The sequence below is a fragment of the Mixophyes fleayi genome, chromosome 1 (genome assembly GCF_038048845.1).
Source record: "Mixophyes fleayi isolate aMixFle1 chromosome 1, aMixFle1.hap1, whole genome shotgun sequence".
NCBI lineage: Eukaryota > Metazoa > Chordata > Amphibia > Anura > Limnodynastidae > Mixophyes > Mixophyes fleayi.
This window is the reverse complement of record NC_134402.1, coordinates 214,735,307-214,754,602: the sequence shown is the minus strand read 5'-3', so window position 1 is coordinate 214,754,602 and position 19,296 is coordinate 214,735,307. Positions and strand designations below refer to the sequence as shown.

At 43.6% G+C, this 19,296-nt stretch overlaps 1 protein-coding gene and 1 long non-coding RNA gene across 3 annotated transcripts in view; one reads left to right on the top strand and one right to left on the bottom strand.

Moving 5' to 3' along the window:
* The window catches only part of LOC142149693 (uncharacterized), a 152,415-nt gene that overhangs the window by 117,325 nt on the left and 15,794 nt on the right, over window positions 1-19,296 (bottom strand). The gene's annotated exons all lie outside the window — the stretch shown is intronic.
* On the top strand, window positions 200-12,555 carry LOC142107162 (uncharacterized). Its single transcript, XM_075190366.1, has 3 exons — window positions 200-827; window positions 1,073-1,156; window positions 11,914-12,555. The coding sequence occupies exons 1-3, from the start codon at window positions 665-667 to the stop codon at window positions 12,540-12,542; spliced, it is 876 nt and encodes a 291-aa protein (XP_075046467.1). The 5' UTR covers window positions 200-664; the 3' UTR covers window positions 12,543-12,555.

The following is a 19,296-nucleotide window of genomic DNA, read 5'->3' as shown; positions in this document are numbered from 1 at the left end:
AGAGCTTAGCTCTGATGTCACATGAGCAGGCTCTGATACCACTTTTCTTTGATAGGGTTTTGAGGAGTTTTGTGAGAGGAGTTTGGAGGATTGTGGTTTGCTGAGAGTTGGAGTTTGGTGGTGCAAATTCTGCTTGAAGTTTGAGTAGTCCTGTGGTATTTTTCTATTTTGTACATATATTTTCTGTTTTGTATTTGACTTGTCCTTTGTCTGTGTTACTTGTGTGTGACTGTGTTGAGAGTGTGTCTGTAGTTAGTGTAGTTTGTCCTTTGTGTTTGTAAGTCTTTCTGTGTTTTGTGTGTTTCACATTTATTTGTGAATATGTCCAGAGAGAGGAGGGTAGCAGAGGCTGAGGAGAGGGAGATAGAGGTTGAGGGGGCAGAGGAGGGAGAGGGAGACTTTGAGGAGTCAGGACAGGGCAGGAAGACCAAGACAGGGAGGAATGCCCGTTTCTCCCATGATGAGAATTGTGTGCTGGTGCACCACATAGTTCCCTGCTATGAGGTCATCCTAGGCAACCTGGCAGCCCGGACTCCTTTTAAGGCGGCGTCACCAATTGTGGGGGAGAGTATGTGATGCAGTGAATTCGGTGGGCCCAATAAAGCGGACAGTGGCGCACTGCCGCAAGCGCTTCTCTGATATCAAGAGGAGGCTTAAAGAGAAAATGGCAGAGGAAAGGAGGTCAACAAGACGTACGGGTGGTGGTCCCCCTCTTCGTATTGAATATACTACTTATGAGGAGGAGCTGCGCCAGATCATGTCGGCCAAGATTGTTGAGGGAATAAATGTGCAAGACACAGATTCGCCCTCGTTTGCCCAAGGAGTTGGTGAGTTATTTGCCCTTTTTACGCTAACACTATTGAAAATGTGTTTTTAACGTAAAAGTGTTTTTTTAATTTTAAAAGTCTCTTTTTTATTTTAAAAGTGCCTTTTTTGCTCTTTCAGTTGTTAAAGGACAAGTTTTTATTTTTAAACTGTTTTTTTATTTGCAAACAAATCTTTCAAATAAACTGTATATTTTTAAATTGCTTTATGCAGCAAATACATTGTATGCTTTTTCTAATACATCCAGATTCGCCAGGACCGCAGTTAAGTCCCAGTCCGAGACCTACACCTCCACCTTCAGTGAGAGATTCGGGCACAGAAGAGCAAGCAGGTGCGTGATTTCTGTTTAGGAGATAAATAATGGAGTTAGTAGATTTTCTGTGCAAATGTTGCTGTCAATGTTATATTTCGTTTCTTTTATATGGTTTGCAATGAGAACATAGGGCTACATTTACTAAACTGAGATGTTGCCTATAGCAACCAATCATAACTGTACTTTATTTATTGCATTCTACAAAATGACAGCTAAAATCTGTTTGATTGCTATAGGCAATGTTATGAGCGTTTTGTCGCTATCCAATAACGATTGTTGAATCTCGATTTGTGTTTCCAACGCACAAAGATTTATTCTCAAAAAGTAGCAGAATATATTCAAGCGAAATAATAATAAGTACAGCCGTTACTTATCGCAGGCACTCTGGATCCAGTGTACAGTCATTCAGGTCTGAAGTCTGTGGTCAAGGTGACTGAACACTACATGAGAGCTACTGCTTATATGCAAACAGAGATACAGTGAAACAATGCAGGTGGTATAGCTTGCTTCTATTGGTCCAGGCATCAGGAGGGTCCAGGGGGTTACACATCATAGGCTGATTCAATCTAAGGATCCAAAGCTGGGGGTCTCTCCAGGGGATGAGCTCTGTTCTTCCCGCAACACTCCAATTACAATCAGTCCATTTGCATTTGACAGTTAATATCATATTAAAGGTTTATTCCCTAACATCAATAACTAGAGTATGCAATGTGCGATCTCTTCGCCGAATGCACCGAACAGCTGCTGATGTAAAGGGGATTAATATGATATTAGACATGACACATTTCTTTTAACCTGAACCATATGTATCACTAATATGCATATAACTTATAATATTACACATAAACACTACTATATTTCGACATAAATAACTATGTGTTGCAACTACCATTAATGTGTACTATTTTACAAATGTGTGTGTTGGTGCGAATGTATGTAAAAGCGTAAATACTGTTGTTGCCACGTGTTGCGGCTGCGTACGCCCTTCCACGCCGTAGCGTGCCATACACATCTTTTCAGACAAAGACAACCAAGTTTGCTTGATTTTAATTGAAATGACTTTATCCAATTTACTGACTTCGACAGTTCTACCCTTTGATAGTGTAATAAACTATCACCTAATCACCCTTTCAAGTTCAGGGTTATACAACACTTCTTCACAGACCATGATCTCGGTATCTTGCACCTCCCTTTCAGTCTCGTTCTCAGTGTTTCTCCTAGAAGACTGTTTTCCACACTTCAGCACAGTAGGAACACATTTGACACATAAACCAATTGCTAAGATGACACCCAGTATAAGGAGAAGGAGCTTACCTACACTAGCAACCATTTCCTGTACCCATTCCCCCAGACCAGAGAACCATTTCACAGGATTCAACCACGAGAACCATCCTGCCACCTTTTCCCCGATCTCATATAACGAAGAATTAAGGTTTCTTCGAAATTCCCATTTCAGTTGCAGAATTTCATCCATCTTCCGGTCTATAACCTCCTTAGGGTCATCCGTATTATTGGTGATGTACGTGCAACATTTGACACCAAACTGGGTGGCCAACGTCACACAGTACCCACCAGTAATAGAGGTGAGATAATTTAGTACCAGTCTATGTTGCACCCACTCCTTCTTGTATGCTTGTAGCTCCCTTCCAGTATACCTGAAAGTGTCACAATACATCTCGGTGATATTGTCTATCAATTTAGCTAGGTCTTGTATATATTTAAAGTTTAATGTTCCCCGAGCGGTCCTGGTGAGATCTAGAGCAACCATAACTTGAAAACCAGCGGTTTCACTAATCAATTTTGTAGCTATGGGTTCCTCACCAGGAATCATATGTGTGATGTAGTCTTGTGAATACCAACCATTTCTTCATGAGTAATGGTCATGATTTCAGGAACCAGTTTAGCTAAGAAACACAAGCCCTTGGAACTCGGAGTCACCCAGGAATAAGCTTTCCTCCCACACACAAAATACACATCATAAGGGAGAACATAAGGAACAGTATGCCCATTAATTATATCACACAGGGTTTTGATAAAACTACCCAGGCCTAGTGTCTCCATTTGCTCAAGACACGTGTCAGCATGGATGACATTCTTACAATTACCTATAGAGACTTTTCCAATGGATACTTTCTTATGTTTGATTATACGCCCTAATTTGTGACTTCCATCAACATTCCTGCCTATTGGTGACCTTGTACGTCTCCCTCCAAAATGAGCGTGGTGAGCCATTGTCTGATCTGATAGGTCAGCTTCCCAATTCTCCAGACGCTTTGCATGAGAGATATTTAGGCACAGCAAAGATCTGTCTACGGAGTATTGTCGAAGCGTCAGACTAGGGGACCTAGTGTTATTGTACCTCCCTTCTATGGGCCTCCCACCCCTCAATTCGAGTACATCGGAGATGTTTAAAGGAAATGGCAGTAGTCCTATGTTATGCTGCCCCCTGCGGCACATGAGAGCACACCCAGCACTCGGTTTGGTTTAGAACCTTACCCACCAAGGAGTGATAATCCTCCAGAGGATGCCCGCTCACATTCAGATTACCGGTGGACTGGCATCGCTGGATGCATCTCTCTTCAACTAGGGAGTCACAGAACTTGCAGATACAATACTCATCAGACAATAGCCCCTCACACTGTCTCCGAGTTCCTGAGCTAGCAGACCTTTTCATAACCCCTGGACCAAGCTTGATAATGGGCTGCTCTGAGTATTCTAGTAATTTTTCCTCGATCTCCATCTCATCCGTATCACTGCCAGAACCTTCCTCTGTCCTCCATTCTCCTTCACAAAAATAGAATGTCCTAGAAAAAGTAAAAACAAGGAAAATCCTGAAACAAAAGAATAACAAAAACCGCCACTCCATCGCTGGAAAGATAGTTCTGATGCAACGTCTCTGGTTCAGGTGTCTTGACTGCAGGCTTTAAGTCTCCCGGAACAGATTTACGAGTGACAGATCTTTGTCGTCGGTCTCGGTTTTATCTCGCACTTTCTCCGGGTTACTGACTCTCCTGCAGTGGGTGGAATGGACCCAAGTGTCTCTCTCTGCAACCTTCAGTGATGTAGTACTGGTCAGCAGCACTTGGTACGGGCCTTCCCAACGGTTTGTTAAACAACCTGAACGTAAGAAATTGCGGACCATAACATAGTCCCCAGGTTCAACATCATGACAGTTCATTTCTGGCATACCAGGTGACAGCATTTTTAGTTTTTGTTGTTGTTGCATTAGCTGTCTGCTCATTTTTATAAGATATTGTACAGTCACTTCATTATTACACTTCAAGTCGTCTTGTGGACTCACGATCAAATAAGGTTGTCGGCCGAACAGTATCTCAAAGGGGGACAGATTAAGAGGAGGTCTAGGAGTGGTTCGAATGCTATGGAGGACTAGTGGCAAAGCTTCAGGCCACGCCAACCCAGTTTCAGCCATTATCTTACCAAGCTTGTTCTTTATAGTACCATTTACTCTTTCCACCTTACCACTGGCTTGTGGTCGGTAAGGGGTTTGAAGTCTGCTACTGATTCCCATGAGCTTACACATATTTTGGAAGATATCTCCAGTAAAGTGGGTACCCCTATCACTTTCAATAACTCTAGGGATACCGAACCTACACACAAACTCTTGTACAATTTTCTTTGCAGTGAACACAGCAGTTCACTGGCAGCACAGTGGCCTAGTGGTCAGCACTTCTGCCTCACAGCACTGGGGTCAAGAGTTCAATTCCCGACCATGGCCTTATCTGTGTGGAGTTTGTATGTTCTCCCTGTGTTTGCGTGGGTTTCCTCCGGGTGCTCCGGTTTCCTCCCACACTCCAAAAACATACTGGTAGGTTAATTGGCTGCTATCAAAATTGACCCTAGTCGCTCCCTCTGTTTGTCTGTGTATGAGTGTGTGTCTATATTATGGAATTTAGACTGTAAGCTCCAATGGGGCAGGGACTGATGTGAATGAGTTCTCTGTACAGCGCTGCGGAATTAGTTGCGCTATATAAATAAATGATGATGATGATGATTAGTGGCTGCTGGATATGCTTCTACCCAATCGGAAAACACATCAATACATACTAACACATACTTTAGATTCCTGCACGGTGGTAATTGGATATAGTCAATTTGTATTACCTGAAAAGGTCCGTCTGTAGGAGGGATGTGGGATGGCTCAGTTGGAATAGTTTTCCCGACATTTTTCCTCAAACAAGTAAGACATGACATTGCATTCTTACCAGCCTGAGGGGAAAATCCAGGAGCACACCAGTATGCTCTCACCAGTTTGCACATACCTTCTTTACCCAGGTGAGTCAGACCGTGTGCTGCTTCAGCCAGGCTTGGATAATATGTTCGGAGAGATACAGGCTTACCTTGTCCATCTTTCCAGAGTCCTGAGGACTCTTGACCACATCCCTTCGCCTTTCAGACTGCCGTTTCCTGCAGGGAACACAAATCCTGCATTTCAATTCATTTCTGCATGTCTGAAAAACCATCATAGTTTTGGTCGATACAGTCATAGGTTGCCCTGCTGCCCATTTAGCAGCTTCGTCCGCCCTATTATTGCCCAATGGCACCGGTACTTCTTCAGAGGTATGGGCTTTGCACTTTATGACGGCTACCGTCTTGGGTAACTGTATCGCTGTCAAAAGTCCTTTTATGTGTTGTGCGTGTGCCACTGGCGTACCTGCTGCTGTCGTTAAGTTTCTAAGACGCCAAAGGCCCCAAAATCATGCACTATCCCGAAGGTGTACCTAGAGTCAGTATATATATTAGCTGATTTACCTTCTGCCAACTCACACGCTCTCCTTAATGCTACTAGTTCTGCCACTTGGGCTGAGTGAGGTGGGCCAAGGGGTTCAGCTTCTACCACATCCTGATCGTTTACAACAGCGTAACCAGTACATAGCTCTCCCGTCTCTGTCTGTCTATGACAACTCCCGTCTGTATAAAACGTAAAATCCACATTTTCTGAGGGGGTGTCACGTATGTCGGGCCTTGTAGTAAAGGTCTGGTTCAGGTGTTCCATACAATCATGCGTATCAGTACTCTTGCCTAACTCATCATTAACCAGGGTCTCCTCACCTCCCACCCTTTGTGTCTCTAGAGACACATATGGAAGGTATGTAGCTGGATTTAAGGTGCTACATCGTTTGATGGTGATGTTTGAGGGTGCCATCAGGGCTAGTTCCCACTTTGTGAATCTAGCTGAAGAAACATGTCTGGTTTGAGCTGAATTTAACAGAGCTGATACAGCATGGGGTGTATAGACAGTTGAATTATGCCCTAATACTACGTCCTCGCTCTTACTTACCAGAAGAGCAGTTGCTGCTACACTTCTGAGACATGTTGGGAGTGATCTTGCCACATTGTCCAATTGTGCACTGTAGTATGCTACCGGTCTGCTAGCGTTACCATGTTTCTGTGTGAGGACACCTGCTGCACAACCATCAGCTTCCCTACAGTATAGTTCAAAAGGCTTTTCATAATCAGGTATTCCCAATGCAGGTGCTCTAGTCAGACTAACTTTGAGATTAAATGCTTGCTCTGACTCTTCTGTGTGTACGACACGTTCTGGTTTCGAGGAAGCGACTAGCTCCTGCAACAGTAATGCCAGAATAGAAAAACCTGGGATCCAGGATCTACAGTATCCACACATCCCCAAGAAGGTACGAATTTGCTTCTGGCTCTGCGGCAGAGTCATGTGTTGTATGGCCTCAATTCTGTCAGTCGTCAGATGTCTTAGCCCCTGGGTGAGACAGTGCCATAAGTATTTGACCTTAGTCTGACATTGCTGTAACTTGTCCTTTGCCACCTTGTGCCCTTTTCGTGAGAGATGGAGCAACAACAATTTAGTATCATGTAAACATGACATAAAAGAATCAGAGCACAGCAACAAATTGTCCACATATTGAATTAGAACAGACCCATTGCAGGGTTGAAAGGATTGCAAACCGTCATGTAAGACTTTGGAGAAAATACTGGGGCTGTCAATGAACCCCTGGAGCAGTCTGGTCCATGTGTATTGCACTCCCCGGTAGGAGAATGCAAATAGGTATTGGCAGTCAATGTGAAGAGGGACTGAGAAGAAAGCAAAACATAGATCAATGACAGTAAAATGACTAGCAGACGGTGGAATCTGCATGAGGATGACAGCTGGATTCGGCACTACGGGGAATTGGCTCTCAACAACTTTATTAATTCCCCTTAAGTCCTGGACTAATCTATAGCCCCTCCCCCCACTCTTCTTCACAGGGAAAATGGGACTATTTGCTGTGCTCGATGTACGAATTAAAATCCCTTGTTGCAACAGCCTTTCAATAACAGGATATACCCCTAATTCCACCTCCGGTTTCAATGGGTACTGTGGGATTTTTAGATTGACCATGACAGGGGCTACATTTGCCATCAATCCAGTGTCCTGTCCATCTCTGGTCCATAGTGAACCTGGTATTTCCAGCAACATCCCCTTTACTTGAGATGGACTTTGTTCTACAACGGTAGAGTGCAACATTAACCTTTGACGGGTGTCCAATATATCCTGTACCTCATGCGCGACCTTCTCTGGTATATCTAAGAACACACCATCTGAAGTACAGTATATGACACATCCCATTTTACATAACAAGTCTCTCCCTAGCAAGTTAGTAGGAGCCGCTGCAGCTAAGAGAAACAAATGCTTAGTATGCAGGGGCCCGATAGTAACTTCAGCGGGTTTAGTTAGAGGATAATGTAACAATCCTCCCGTTACCCCCATAGCTGGAATAGTTTTACTGGTCACCTGTAGGTTAAAAGGAGAGGTTATCACAGATCTGGCCGCCCCTGTATCTACAAGAAAAGTTTGCTTCCTACCAGCTATGTCAACTATCATTGTTGGTTCTTCTCTCAGACTCTCAGTTAACCTCACTGGCTGTAGACTACGGGTATGACCTGACCCCTAGCGCTGACTATTGCTTTCCCGCGCAGCATTTGCTTATGTAATATGCGCGGGCAGGTGTGAGTCTTCTAGTCTATGTGAATCCCTCCTTGGAGGATATCTATGCGACCCTTCATTAGGATTATATCTTCCCTTAGTACAATCTTTCCTCATATGTCCTTCTTTTTTGCAATTATAACATCTCAACATTCTGCGTTTCCTGTTATGTGGGTTATATGCTGGTGGTCGTGTATGCATTCCCTCTAATGCCTGTATAATCACCGTCATCAACTTGTCACTCTTTTCTTCCTTTTCCTAAAGATATTTTTATCATGCTCCACAGCAGACTCTCTAAGGGAATCTACCATGATGCCTCTCCAATTAGGTAATGAGGTTTGTACTCTGGTTTTTATATTTTCCCTAAGACCATCCATTAGTACTCCTACAGCTACTTCCCTGTCGTGTGGGTCCTCACCTATGTTTGATATCCCAGTGAACCGTGTTATCGCTGCTATAGCTCTACTAAAGTAATCTGATGCTGTTTCACTATCTTTTTGTTTTATGGTGAAAATCTTACTCCAATTCGCTACTACTGGAAAATAGATGGCTAAATGTTTGACAATCTGTTCTATATTCTCTTGATTAATCTCATCTGTCAAGGTGTCGTCTTCCTCCAACGAACAATCTTTAATAAATTGTTGTACGTTAGTATTGGGAGGAAGACACGCCCTCAACACTACACGCCAATCGGTTGGTTCGTGTGCATTTCTCAAGTCTTTAACAAACTTCTGACACTTAGCCAACTCTTTTCTAGGATCTGGGAAATCAATCATAATGGAATGTAATTCTGATCTAGTCCAGGGACAATGCATTGTAACATTTCTTAAAGGAACTACACCATCCTTATCCACCTTCCCATTGGGAACTGATATTGTGCGGACTGGATACGTACCCACTGGTTCACTATCTTCAGGGTTAGCTACTTCAGTACTTTGAATATTGTCTCTCCTAGTGGTCACTACTCTCACCTATCTCAGCCATTGCCCCCTTTCCATACTTACGCTGAACCTCTAACATATTAACAGCATGGGCAATGGCTGAAATTACGGTGGGTTCATCCTCTTCTTCAGAAACACTTGCTTTAAACTGACTTAAAACAGGATATAACTTAGCAATTTCCTTTTTTTAATCTTTAATAAAGGCTGTACTTACTCCCCCGCCACATAGGGTGGCGGGGGCGCGCTTGCGCTGAGTTCTCCATGCTTTTCAACGTCTACTTCCGTTGTGCACGCGCTTTTTGCCACGCCTACTTCCGCTGTGCACTCGCTGCTCTGCCACGTGTTGCCTTCCATTTGCCACAATTTTAAACAGTCATTATGTTTATTTCTCACTTTTGTTGACTTAATCAACCACACTTTATCTTTTACGTTATTTAGTACCTCTGCATTAAAACTCCCTATTGTTGGAAAAAGCCTAACACAATCTTTGGTCATCTTGACCCATGTGTCGCAATACGCAGTTGCGTATGCACCATATTTCTTACACATGAGAAATCTCGCTGAACCAATAGGCCCTTCCTTAGGCAGTACCTCGGCCATCTCTACCGTCTGCTTAGCACCCATGTTGAACAATAGGGTCCCAGTAATATCACAATATCTTGCCACAAAAATAGGGTTCCAGAAATATCACAATATCCTGCCACTAATTTCAACACTCTGCTACCCGCAATCTACCGCTAGAGATATTTTACTGGCCCGTGAACGTATTTGCTACAAGCCGCGTCCACTCGCTTCCTCTCGTATTGAACGAGGACCCCTAATACAGAAATATCAATGCGGACTAAAGGGTTATCAGCTCCTCGATTACCCCTGACTCTCCAACAAAATCTGTTGAGTTTATTACGCCTGGCAGCATTCGGTAAAGTCAATTACCAGCCTTACCAGCGTAATTCCTCCCCGTTACCCCCAAGTCGCAATCACGTCTTTCCTTGCCGTGCGGTGCAATCGCAACGCTTAAAGCTTATCAGTAAGCAATGCGATTACCCTTGGGTGCACGTCGCGAAAACTCGCTTAGTTTCCGCCCCCGGTATACCTGCCTTGTATACCGTACACCAGTTGGGCACCTGCCTCGTCAGACAGCAACTGACACTCTATTCAACAATAGATCAAACCTTAGTGTATTTAAAGTCAGCAAATCACACGACGTACACCTTTTCTGCGCAGAAAATCAAAGTTCCCAACAATAGTAATAATGTCCCAGAGATTTTAACAAGTAATTATACTATGCATGTATAACAACTATCAAAACGATTGTTTAACCACGTGGCAAATCTACCGGAAGTTCGCGTACGCAAAGCAGGAAGTACACTTATGCTAAGCAATGCAATACAGTTAAAACGCACAATGACAGTAAAAAGAAACAGTTTTCTCTTTTGTCCCTAGATTCAATTAGCGTACCTTAGATAATGCAAAACGGACATTCGGTTTCACAACACAGAGTAAAATTCAGGTTTTGAACACATTGCGTTCTTACCCGTATATGACGCGTCTCCGCCCTTTGTTGGGGAACCGAAATCCGTTGGTCTTGCGTATCGTCTGGCAACGAAACCTCCAAACTCACGAGCCCCCAAATTGTTATGAGCGTTTTGTCGCTATCCAATAACGATTGTTGAATCTCGATTTGTGTTTCCAACGCACAAAGATTTATTCTCAAAAAGTAGCAGAATATATTCAAACGAAATAATAATAAGTACAGCCATTACTTATCGCAGGCACTCTGGATCCAGTGTACAGTCATTCAGGTCTGAAGTCTGTGGTCAAGGTGACTGAACACTACATGAGAGCTACTGCTTATATGCAAACAGAGATACAGTGAAACAATGCAGGTGGTATAGCTTGCTTCTATTGGTCCAGGCATCAGGAGGGTCCAGGGGGTTACACATCATAGGCTGATTCAATCTAAGGAATCCAAAGGTGGGGGTCTCTCCAGGGGATGAGCTCTGTTCTTCCCGCCAAACTGCTCTGTTCTTCCCGCCACACTCCAATTACAAACAGTCCATTTGCATTTGACAGTTAATATCATATTAAAGGTTTATTCCCTAACATCAATAACTAGAGTATGCAATGTGCGATCTCTTCGCCGAATGCACCGAACAGCTGCTGATGTAAAGGGGATTAATATGATATTATACATGACACATTTCTTTTAACCTGAACCATATGTATCACTAATATGCATATAACTTATAATATTACACATAAACACTACTATATTTCGACATAAATAACTATGTGTTGCAACTACCATTAATGTGTACTATTTTACAAATGTGTGTGTTGGTGCGAATGTATGTAAAAGCGTAAATACAGTTGTTGCCACGTGTTGCGGCTGCGTACGCCCTTCCACGCCGTAGCATGCCATACGCATCTTTTCAGACAAAGACAACCAAGTTTGCTCGATTTTAATTGAAATGACTTTATCCAATTTACTGACTTCGACAGCAACATCTCCACTTTTTCAAGCACGCAGTTTAGTCAAAATACCCCAGCATGTACTACACAGAGGGAGTACTAAAATAGTATTAGTTTACCCCAAAGCACGGTCTAGCAGCATTTGGCTGACTACATCCTCATATTTGTAGGTAAAAAAAAATTGCATTTTTAGCCCCCTCAGCCATACATAGTCCAAATGATAATGTGTCTTGAAAAGATAAAAAGTGCATCCTTAAGCAGGTAGCATAGGACAAGAAATCAGGAATGCAAACATTGTGAAACAATCTGTAGTTGCAAAAGATTATTCTTTCCTATCCAGTGTTCAGAATGCAATATACAAACATATTATATCCTATATACTTACCGTGATTTTTCATACACAGGCCCGTCTTCATATGGGGCACCTCAGCGGGAGTCCCTGCAAATGTCCCCTGAGCCAGAGGATCAAACGATCATCACCCTGGAAACAGTAGATGCCCCTGTGTCTGGCCTCCACGACCTTTCACCTGGGCCTGCAGAACCACTATCACACCAGCAACCTGTACCTCCAACTATGGACCCAGCAAGAGAAATGGCGCTGTCTATTGGCCTTTTTCAGCAGCAGCAATCCAGCTTTATGGAGAGTCAAATTAAGCACATGTCACACATTGCAGCCCAGTTGAGGCGGGTACACCGCACCAATAGCCAGATCCCTGCTGCATTGAACCGGATTGCAGCTGCTATGGAGCAGGCTAATGTGTCTATGATCCAAATGACTGGGGCTGTGGAGGCCTTACATTCCTCAGTTAGGGAGGGTAATGCTAATGTGATCCGCCTGGCAGGGCAAATCCAACAGGAAATTGTGACCCGTTTCCCTGCACCGATGTCATCAGCCACCACCAGTACCGCTAGCACGCCAAGTAGGTCTGTGCTAAGTACTCCTCCAAGGAGAGGTGCTCGCACCAGGGGTGGCCGAGGGAGAGGAGAGAGTGGGTCTAGACCTACTGATATGGCTGCAAAAAGGTGTCGCTAGTGCATTTTTTTTGGGGGGGGTTATGTTTTGTACATCTATTTCTATTGTGCTGTCATGCAATAAATGCAGTTACATTTCAATGCACAGTGTCTTTCTTTTCTGCAAATGAAACAAGAGTATACTGCTGGTAAAAAACAATGCACTATTTCCACTTACACATTGACCTCTGCCTGTAACTTTTCAGGGATGTTCATATTTACCACATGAGGAGTACACACTATCCTCTTTTGAAAGGTTCCAATTTCCAAAACAATTTAAATATAAAAAAACATTGCACTCACATCAAACACATTTTAGAGCAATAAATGTTTTTCCTATTCTGCACTTACATGTGAAGTAGTTTGTAATGAGACGGTCTCTAATCTGCCTTCCGCCCTCTTTGCTCTGCACATCACCAGATGGGACACGGACCCCTATTTCTTCACTGTCTACTGCAATAATCGGTGGGGTAAGTTGATGTAAAGCCAGGTTATGCAGCAGACAGCAAGCCAGGACAATCTCAGATACCTTTTCAGGTGCATACATAAGCACCCCACCAGATTTATCAAGGCACCTGAACCTGAGTCCAAAGGTCCGTTCTATGACACCTCTAGTAGTTATGTGTGCCTCATTGTATTGGTGCTGTGCAGGAGTCTGAGGATGCAGCAGAGGAGTCATGAGCCAGGAGCGACACCCATATCCTGAATCTCCTGCAATAAAACAAAAATGTTAGCTATCATTTAATTTGAGCATGTTGTACAGCAGTTAGCATATGTGAAGCCATTTGAGCAATGATAAGGGATATATAAAACATTGTAAGTACATACCCAAAAGCCATCCCTCCGGCATTTCACCACTTTCATATTTGCCATAAAGGGTAGACTGTCTCAGGATAAAGGCATCATGACATGACCCAGGATAGCCTGCAACAACACTCATTATACGCTGGTTAGCATCGCACACAACCTGCACATTCAGGGAGTGGTAATGATGGCGATTAACAAAAACCTCTGCCCTGTGGTGAGGTGGTCTCAGGGCAATATGAGTGCAATCTATTGCACCCATTACATTAGGGATACCTGCGACCCTATAGAAAGCTCCCTTGAGCTCATGCCACTGTGACTCCTGGCTGGGGAAGCTGATATAGCTAGGGCACACTCTTTTAAGGGCGCCTAAGACCTGTCCAAAATGCCTGGAAAATGTAGGCTGCGTTATGCCAATCACTCTGGAGGACACAGATTGAAAGGAACCTGTTGCCAAAAAGTGAACTGCACACAGTAGTTTGTGTAGTCCTGACACTGCATTAGAGCGGCTGGTTGTAGGCTCCAAATCATCCTTCACTTGCTCATACAGTGCCATGAGGTTAGTACGATTGAGCCGAAACATTTGTACTACCTCCACATCAGCCAAAGACTCCAGATTCAAACGCACTGGAAATGCACGTGGAGTGCAGGGTCTTCGCAGGCTCCGCGGAACAGATGCCAACTGCTGTTCATGCTCCTCCTCCTGGCGCCTTTCTGCCTCCATCAGATAAAAAGCTGCAAACATACACTGGCAAGAATGCACCACGTTACCTGCAAAAGCCATTCTCCAACAAACCCACACCTGACAAATAATGAGGGGCCCTTTTTGTAAGCATCATGATTAACTGCTGGCCAATAGACTGTGATTGTCTTTTTCAGCCAGAAAAACCATTTTTCACATTTGGATTGCATTAGCATTAAATTAAGGGTTAACTATGTAATGAAACATTGTGCATCCTAATTTCTTGGAGGCACCAGTATTATAGTGGATTTGTTCAAAGGAAAAAACAACTAGAAATGGAATGCTGAAATGAGATTCTACTATGCAATCATTCCAAAAACACATAACAGTACCCTGAAATTACATGACACTTTGGCCATTTTCTATACACAGTCCTAATGGATCATTGGACATGAAATAGGTCTTTCTCTTATGTTCTGATTGGCAAAATACCTGAAACAGCACACTGTTTGAACAATCTCTCCGCTCACAAGCAGCGCTTTCATTTTGGTATTTTGAATGGTGGTTTTCCGCGGCTTTATAAACCCCCTAATAGTAAATCCGGCTGTTTGTATGTTGAACATTGTTGAAACCGTTATGGCGCTTTCTAAAGAGGCGAGTTTGAAAAAATTATTTCTGGCCATTTGGACGGCGGGTTTAGCGTTGGTAAATCCGGCGATGGCTAAACCGCCGTCAAACCCGCCGGAAGTCGGCGGGTTTACAAACCAGCCTGATAGTAAATCTAGCCCTTCCTCTCGTTATAAGACATTTGCGAACAAGAGGCGCCGAGCGGTTCCAACACTCAAGGTGGGAGACAAGGTCTGGCTATCAACTCGGAATATTCGCCTCAAGATTCCCTCAATGAAGTTTGCTCCTCGCTTCATTGGACCCTATAAAATACTTCGGCTCATCAACCCAGTGTCCTACAAGCTTCAGCTGCCCGCTTCCCTTCATATTTCCAACTCCTTCCATATTTCTCTTCTCAAACCCCTCATTATCAACAGGTTCACAGTTCCAGTATCCACCTCCACAGTACCCAAATTTTCTCAGCAACAGGAGTTTGAGATCACAAAGATCCTGGATTCCAAGATCTCCAGAGGAACCACCAAGTATCTGGTAGATTGGAAGGGCTTTGGTCCAGAAAAACGTTCTTGGGTCAACGCTTCTGACATCCATGCTCCAGCTTTGCTCCGAAGATTCCATGCTCAGTTTCCACAGAAGACTTCGTCGAAGCGTCCAGTGGCCACTTTTAAAGGGGGGGGGGTACTGTACCACTCCGGTCCCACAGATAGTAACTGTCTCGTTACCTGCAGTCCATTCATTTGGAAACTGCCATCTCCCAGCATCAGACATTCTCCAGTTCATTCATTCAGCTATATTCAGATCTGTGCAGGTGCAAGCCTATTGCACTTCAGGACCTCCTCCCTCTTTTTCATTGGCTAAGCACTTCTGGAGCACTATTGAAACCTCCTGGATTCACCTGTCTGATGCCTGTTCTTCAAGCTCACTACCTGCAGCCTGTGGTTCTGGTTCCTGTTCTCCTTGTGGTTTGCCTGTGTTCCAGTCTGCTCTCAGTTTGTGGTCTGTGCTAACCATCGCTGTTCCAGTACCTCTATTACCATCTCCAGTGTACTTCATCGTGACAACTTCAGTTCTCTCATCGCTACCGCTCAGAGCCGCTACTCTCTCTGTGACTCATCAGCTGTTACTACGAGTTACCTCCACAACTCCAGTCAGCCTTCAGCCTCTGGCTGTGTTGAACTATTGCTGGTCCAGTACTTCCATTACCATCTCCAGAGTACTTCATAGTGACAGCCTCTGTCCTCTCGTTGTATACCACAGAGCACCTATTCTCCTAGTGACTCATTGGCTGCTGACCATCAGCCTATATTATTGTTGTGCCTGTATTTATACCACTCATCTGTGGACTCCATCGTCTCCATCCATGTCATCTGGCTCCCCCACATCGTTCTGCTGTACACTCACTCATGGGACCGCGACCTGCAGACTTGGTGCAGCTAAGACCATACCTCCTTGCGGGCGTTCCTGGTGAAAACCACTTGTCTGTTAGACTCCGCGCCTGTGGGTGGGCTTAGACATGTTCAGCAGAGCCTAGGGATAAATTTCATGTAAGCCAACCGTGACACCTGCTAACCGAATTCAGCAACATAAAAGTGAAAATCATATAAATAATATAAATTACATTTCTTAACAATCATTTGTTATTATTATTATTATTATTATTATCATTTATTTGTTAGGCGCCACAAGATTTCCGCAGCGCCGTACACAAAGCAAACAGTAGACTATACAGGGTATAACAATACAGAACAATAAACAAAAATACCAATGCTTCAGAAACTCCAGTTAGGTCAATGCAGTAGAGGCGAAGTAGAAGAACAGGTGTGGAGACAAGAGGGAAGAAGGCCCTGCTCATTCGAGCTTACATCCTATTATCGCAAAATAAAAAAAATGTATAATAAAAACTTTATAGCATCAAGTTGATACATTTATTATCACATTCTAAAAACAATGTGTAGTTTATAATTTAATATCCATGCAGGGTCTCCTCTACTTGACACCTATTTATACTCATTTAATTCAAATAAAGATCAAAAAATTATTCATATAACAATTGTAAAAATTGCAAAACAATAAATACAATATATAGCAAAAAATAATAATTTAACATAAATGTCACTCCCCGGACTGTTAGTGCCTCTAGTTTGGGACATGGGTCTCTCTCGCTCCTGCCGGCGCCTCTCCTGAGCCGTGGCCGTCCGCCATCTTGACTAAGATTGCGCATGTGCAGAAACCCTGAACTGTTAAAACCTCACCTCTAGTCTCATTGGTTAATTAATCACCTCTCAGTACTTAAGGCACCTGTTGCCCTATTACCTTTGCCTGTTCTTGGTTCTCATTCCCTTGAGACTCTGAGGTGTTTCCTGTTTCTGCTCGTGTTATCCGTTTGCTGTGGACAAGTCTCCTCTTCACATCAGTAGTAGAACTTACCCGCTGCAGACTACTCTCGCTACTCCATTTACATGCCTGCACCTGCACAAGTCTCCTCTATACTTCAGTGGTAAAACTTGCCAATTGGAGACCACTCACGCTACTCCGTTACATGCCTGCACCTGGACAAGCCCTCTCTTCACATCAGTGGTACAACTTGCCAATTGCATTTTCAACCATTATACCTGGTACTTATAGTTCCACGCTGCCTGTTGAAATCTACTATTGCAGTTACCTGTTGTTTCTCATCTGCACATTGAACTGTCTCGTGAGTTACCTTGTCATCTGTGTTTGTTAATAAACTCATTATAACCACTTATCCCCTCTCTCCGTGGTCATACCTGGGAAATCCTGACACATTTTGAGCTCCAACCTCAAAATTTCCCTACTCATCGCTCTAAAGTGGCCTATTTAATCTCTCTGTTTTCCGGACAGGCTCTGGCATGGGCCTCTCCTTTGTGGGAAAGAAATGACCCCCTGCTGGAGGCTAGTGCCATGTTCATTTTAACTTTCCGAAGAATTTTTGATGAACCTGGTCATGTTATTTCTGCTGCCTCTAGTATTCTTCGATTACGCCAAGGATCCCGTTCAGTAGCACAGTACGTAATTCAATTTCGCACACTTGCCTCTGAACTCCAATGGAATAGTGAGGCACTGATAGCTGCCTTCTGGCAAGGTCTTGCTGACAAGATTAAAGACGTGCTGGCCTCCGAAGAGTTACCATCTTCCTTGGATGCTTTGATATCTTTGTGCAACAGAGTGGACATGAGATTCCGAGAAAGAAATTCTGAAAAGGAGTCTTCACCTAAAGTATCGGGTCGCCTGGCTTCTCGATTTCGTCATCCCTCACCTTCAGTGGAACCCATGGAGGTAGGATGTTCTAGATTGACTTCAGAAGAGAGGGAACGACGGTTGAAGAATAAGCTCTGTATTTATTGTGCTGATCCTAATCACTTGCTGAACTCATGTCCTAGAAACGGGAAACGCGAGGCTTTAACCTGTTCTGGAGAGATAAGGTTGGGGTCCCTGGAATCCTCTCCACACCTTATGAATTCTAAAGTTTGCTCGTTTGCTGTTACTGTTTCCACTTCTACTAAGTCTTTTACATCGCAAGCACTTCTGGACTCTGGAGCTGCTGGGAGTTTTATTTCAAGTTCCTTAGTGTGTCAGTGGTCTTTACCTGTGACTCCTTTAAAAACAGCTATTGCTGTTACGGCCATAGATGGTTCACGAATTATCAATGGAACTATTACTCAACGTACCATTCCTTTAACCCTTCAAATCGGGGCTTTACATCAAGAGCAAATTTCTTTTTTAGTTCTCCCAGGTACCACTAGTCCTTTTGTACTTGGTTTTCCGTGGCTTCAACTCCATTCTCCAAAGATTGACTGGAATGTTCCACAAATCATTTCCTGGGGTTCGGATTGTCATCATAGATGTTTGACTAAAGTGGTTCCAGTGAAAATAAATAAATCCTCTATAACACCTTGTCCACCTGGTCTTCCTCCACAGTATACTTCCTTTGCTAATGTATTTGATAAAGCCCAGTCAGAACGTCTTCCGCCTAATCGGGCTTGGGATTGTCCAATAGATTTACAACCTGGCAAAAATCCTCCTAGGGGTCGTGTTTACCCCCTTGCGTTACCAGAGACCCAGGTGATGTCTGACTATGTCAAGGAAAATCTCCATCGTGGGTTTATCGGACCGTCCATTTCTCTCGCTGGAGCGTGTTTCTTTTTTGTTAAGAAGAAGGACGGGTCTTTGAGACCTTGTATAGATTATCGAGCTCTTAATGCCATAACCATCAAAAATCGTTACCCCATTCCGTTAATTACTGAACTTTTTGATCGCATTAAGGGAGCTCGGATATTCACTAAACTGGATCTTGGTGGTGCTTATAACTTAATTCGGATCAAGGCCGGAGACGAATGGAAGAGAGCTTTTAACACCAGGTATGGACACTATGAATATCTTGTCATGCCCTTTGGGTTGTGTAACGCCCCAGCTGTCTTCCAGGGGTTTGTGAATGAGATTTTCCGGGACTTGTTGTATGTTTGTGTCGTTGTCTATCTAGACGACATATTGATATTTTCTCAAGATCTTTCATCCCATCGATTACATGTGGCAGAGGTCCTTTCTAGACTCCGGAAAAATTTGCTATTCTATAAACTGGAGAAATGCTCCTTTGAATTATCTCAGATTCCCTTCCTGGGATATATTGTGTCTGGAGTAGGTCTGG

Excerpts from the sequence above, each read along its gene's own strand:
- LOC142107162 (XM_075190366.1), top strand. The coding sequence starts at position 665 with ATGGCAGAGGAAAGGAGGTCAACAAGACGTACGGGTGGTGGTCCCCCT. Across the intron at positions 828-1,072 it reads CTCGTTTGCCCAAGGAGTTG|ATTCGCCAGGACCGCAGTTA; the intron begins GTGAGTTATTTG and ends TAATACATCCAG. Across the intron at positions 1,157-11,913 it reads GGGCACAGAAGAGCAAGCAG|GCCCGTCTTCATATGGGGCA; the intron begins GTGCGTGATTTC and ends TTTCATACACAG.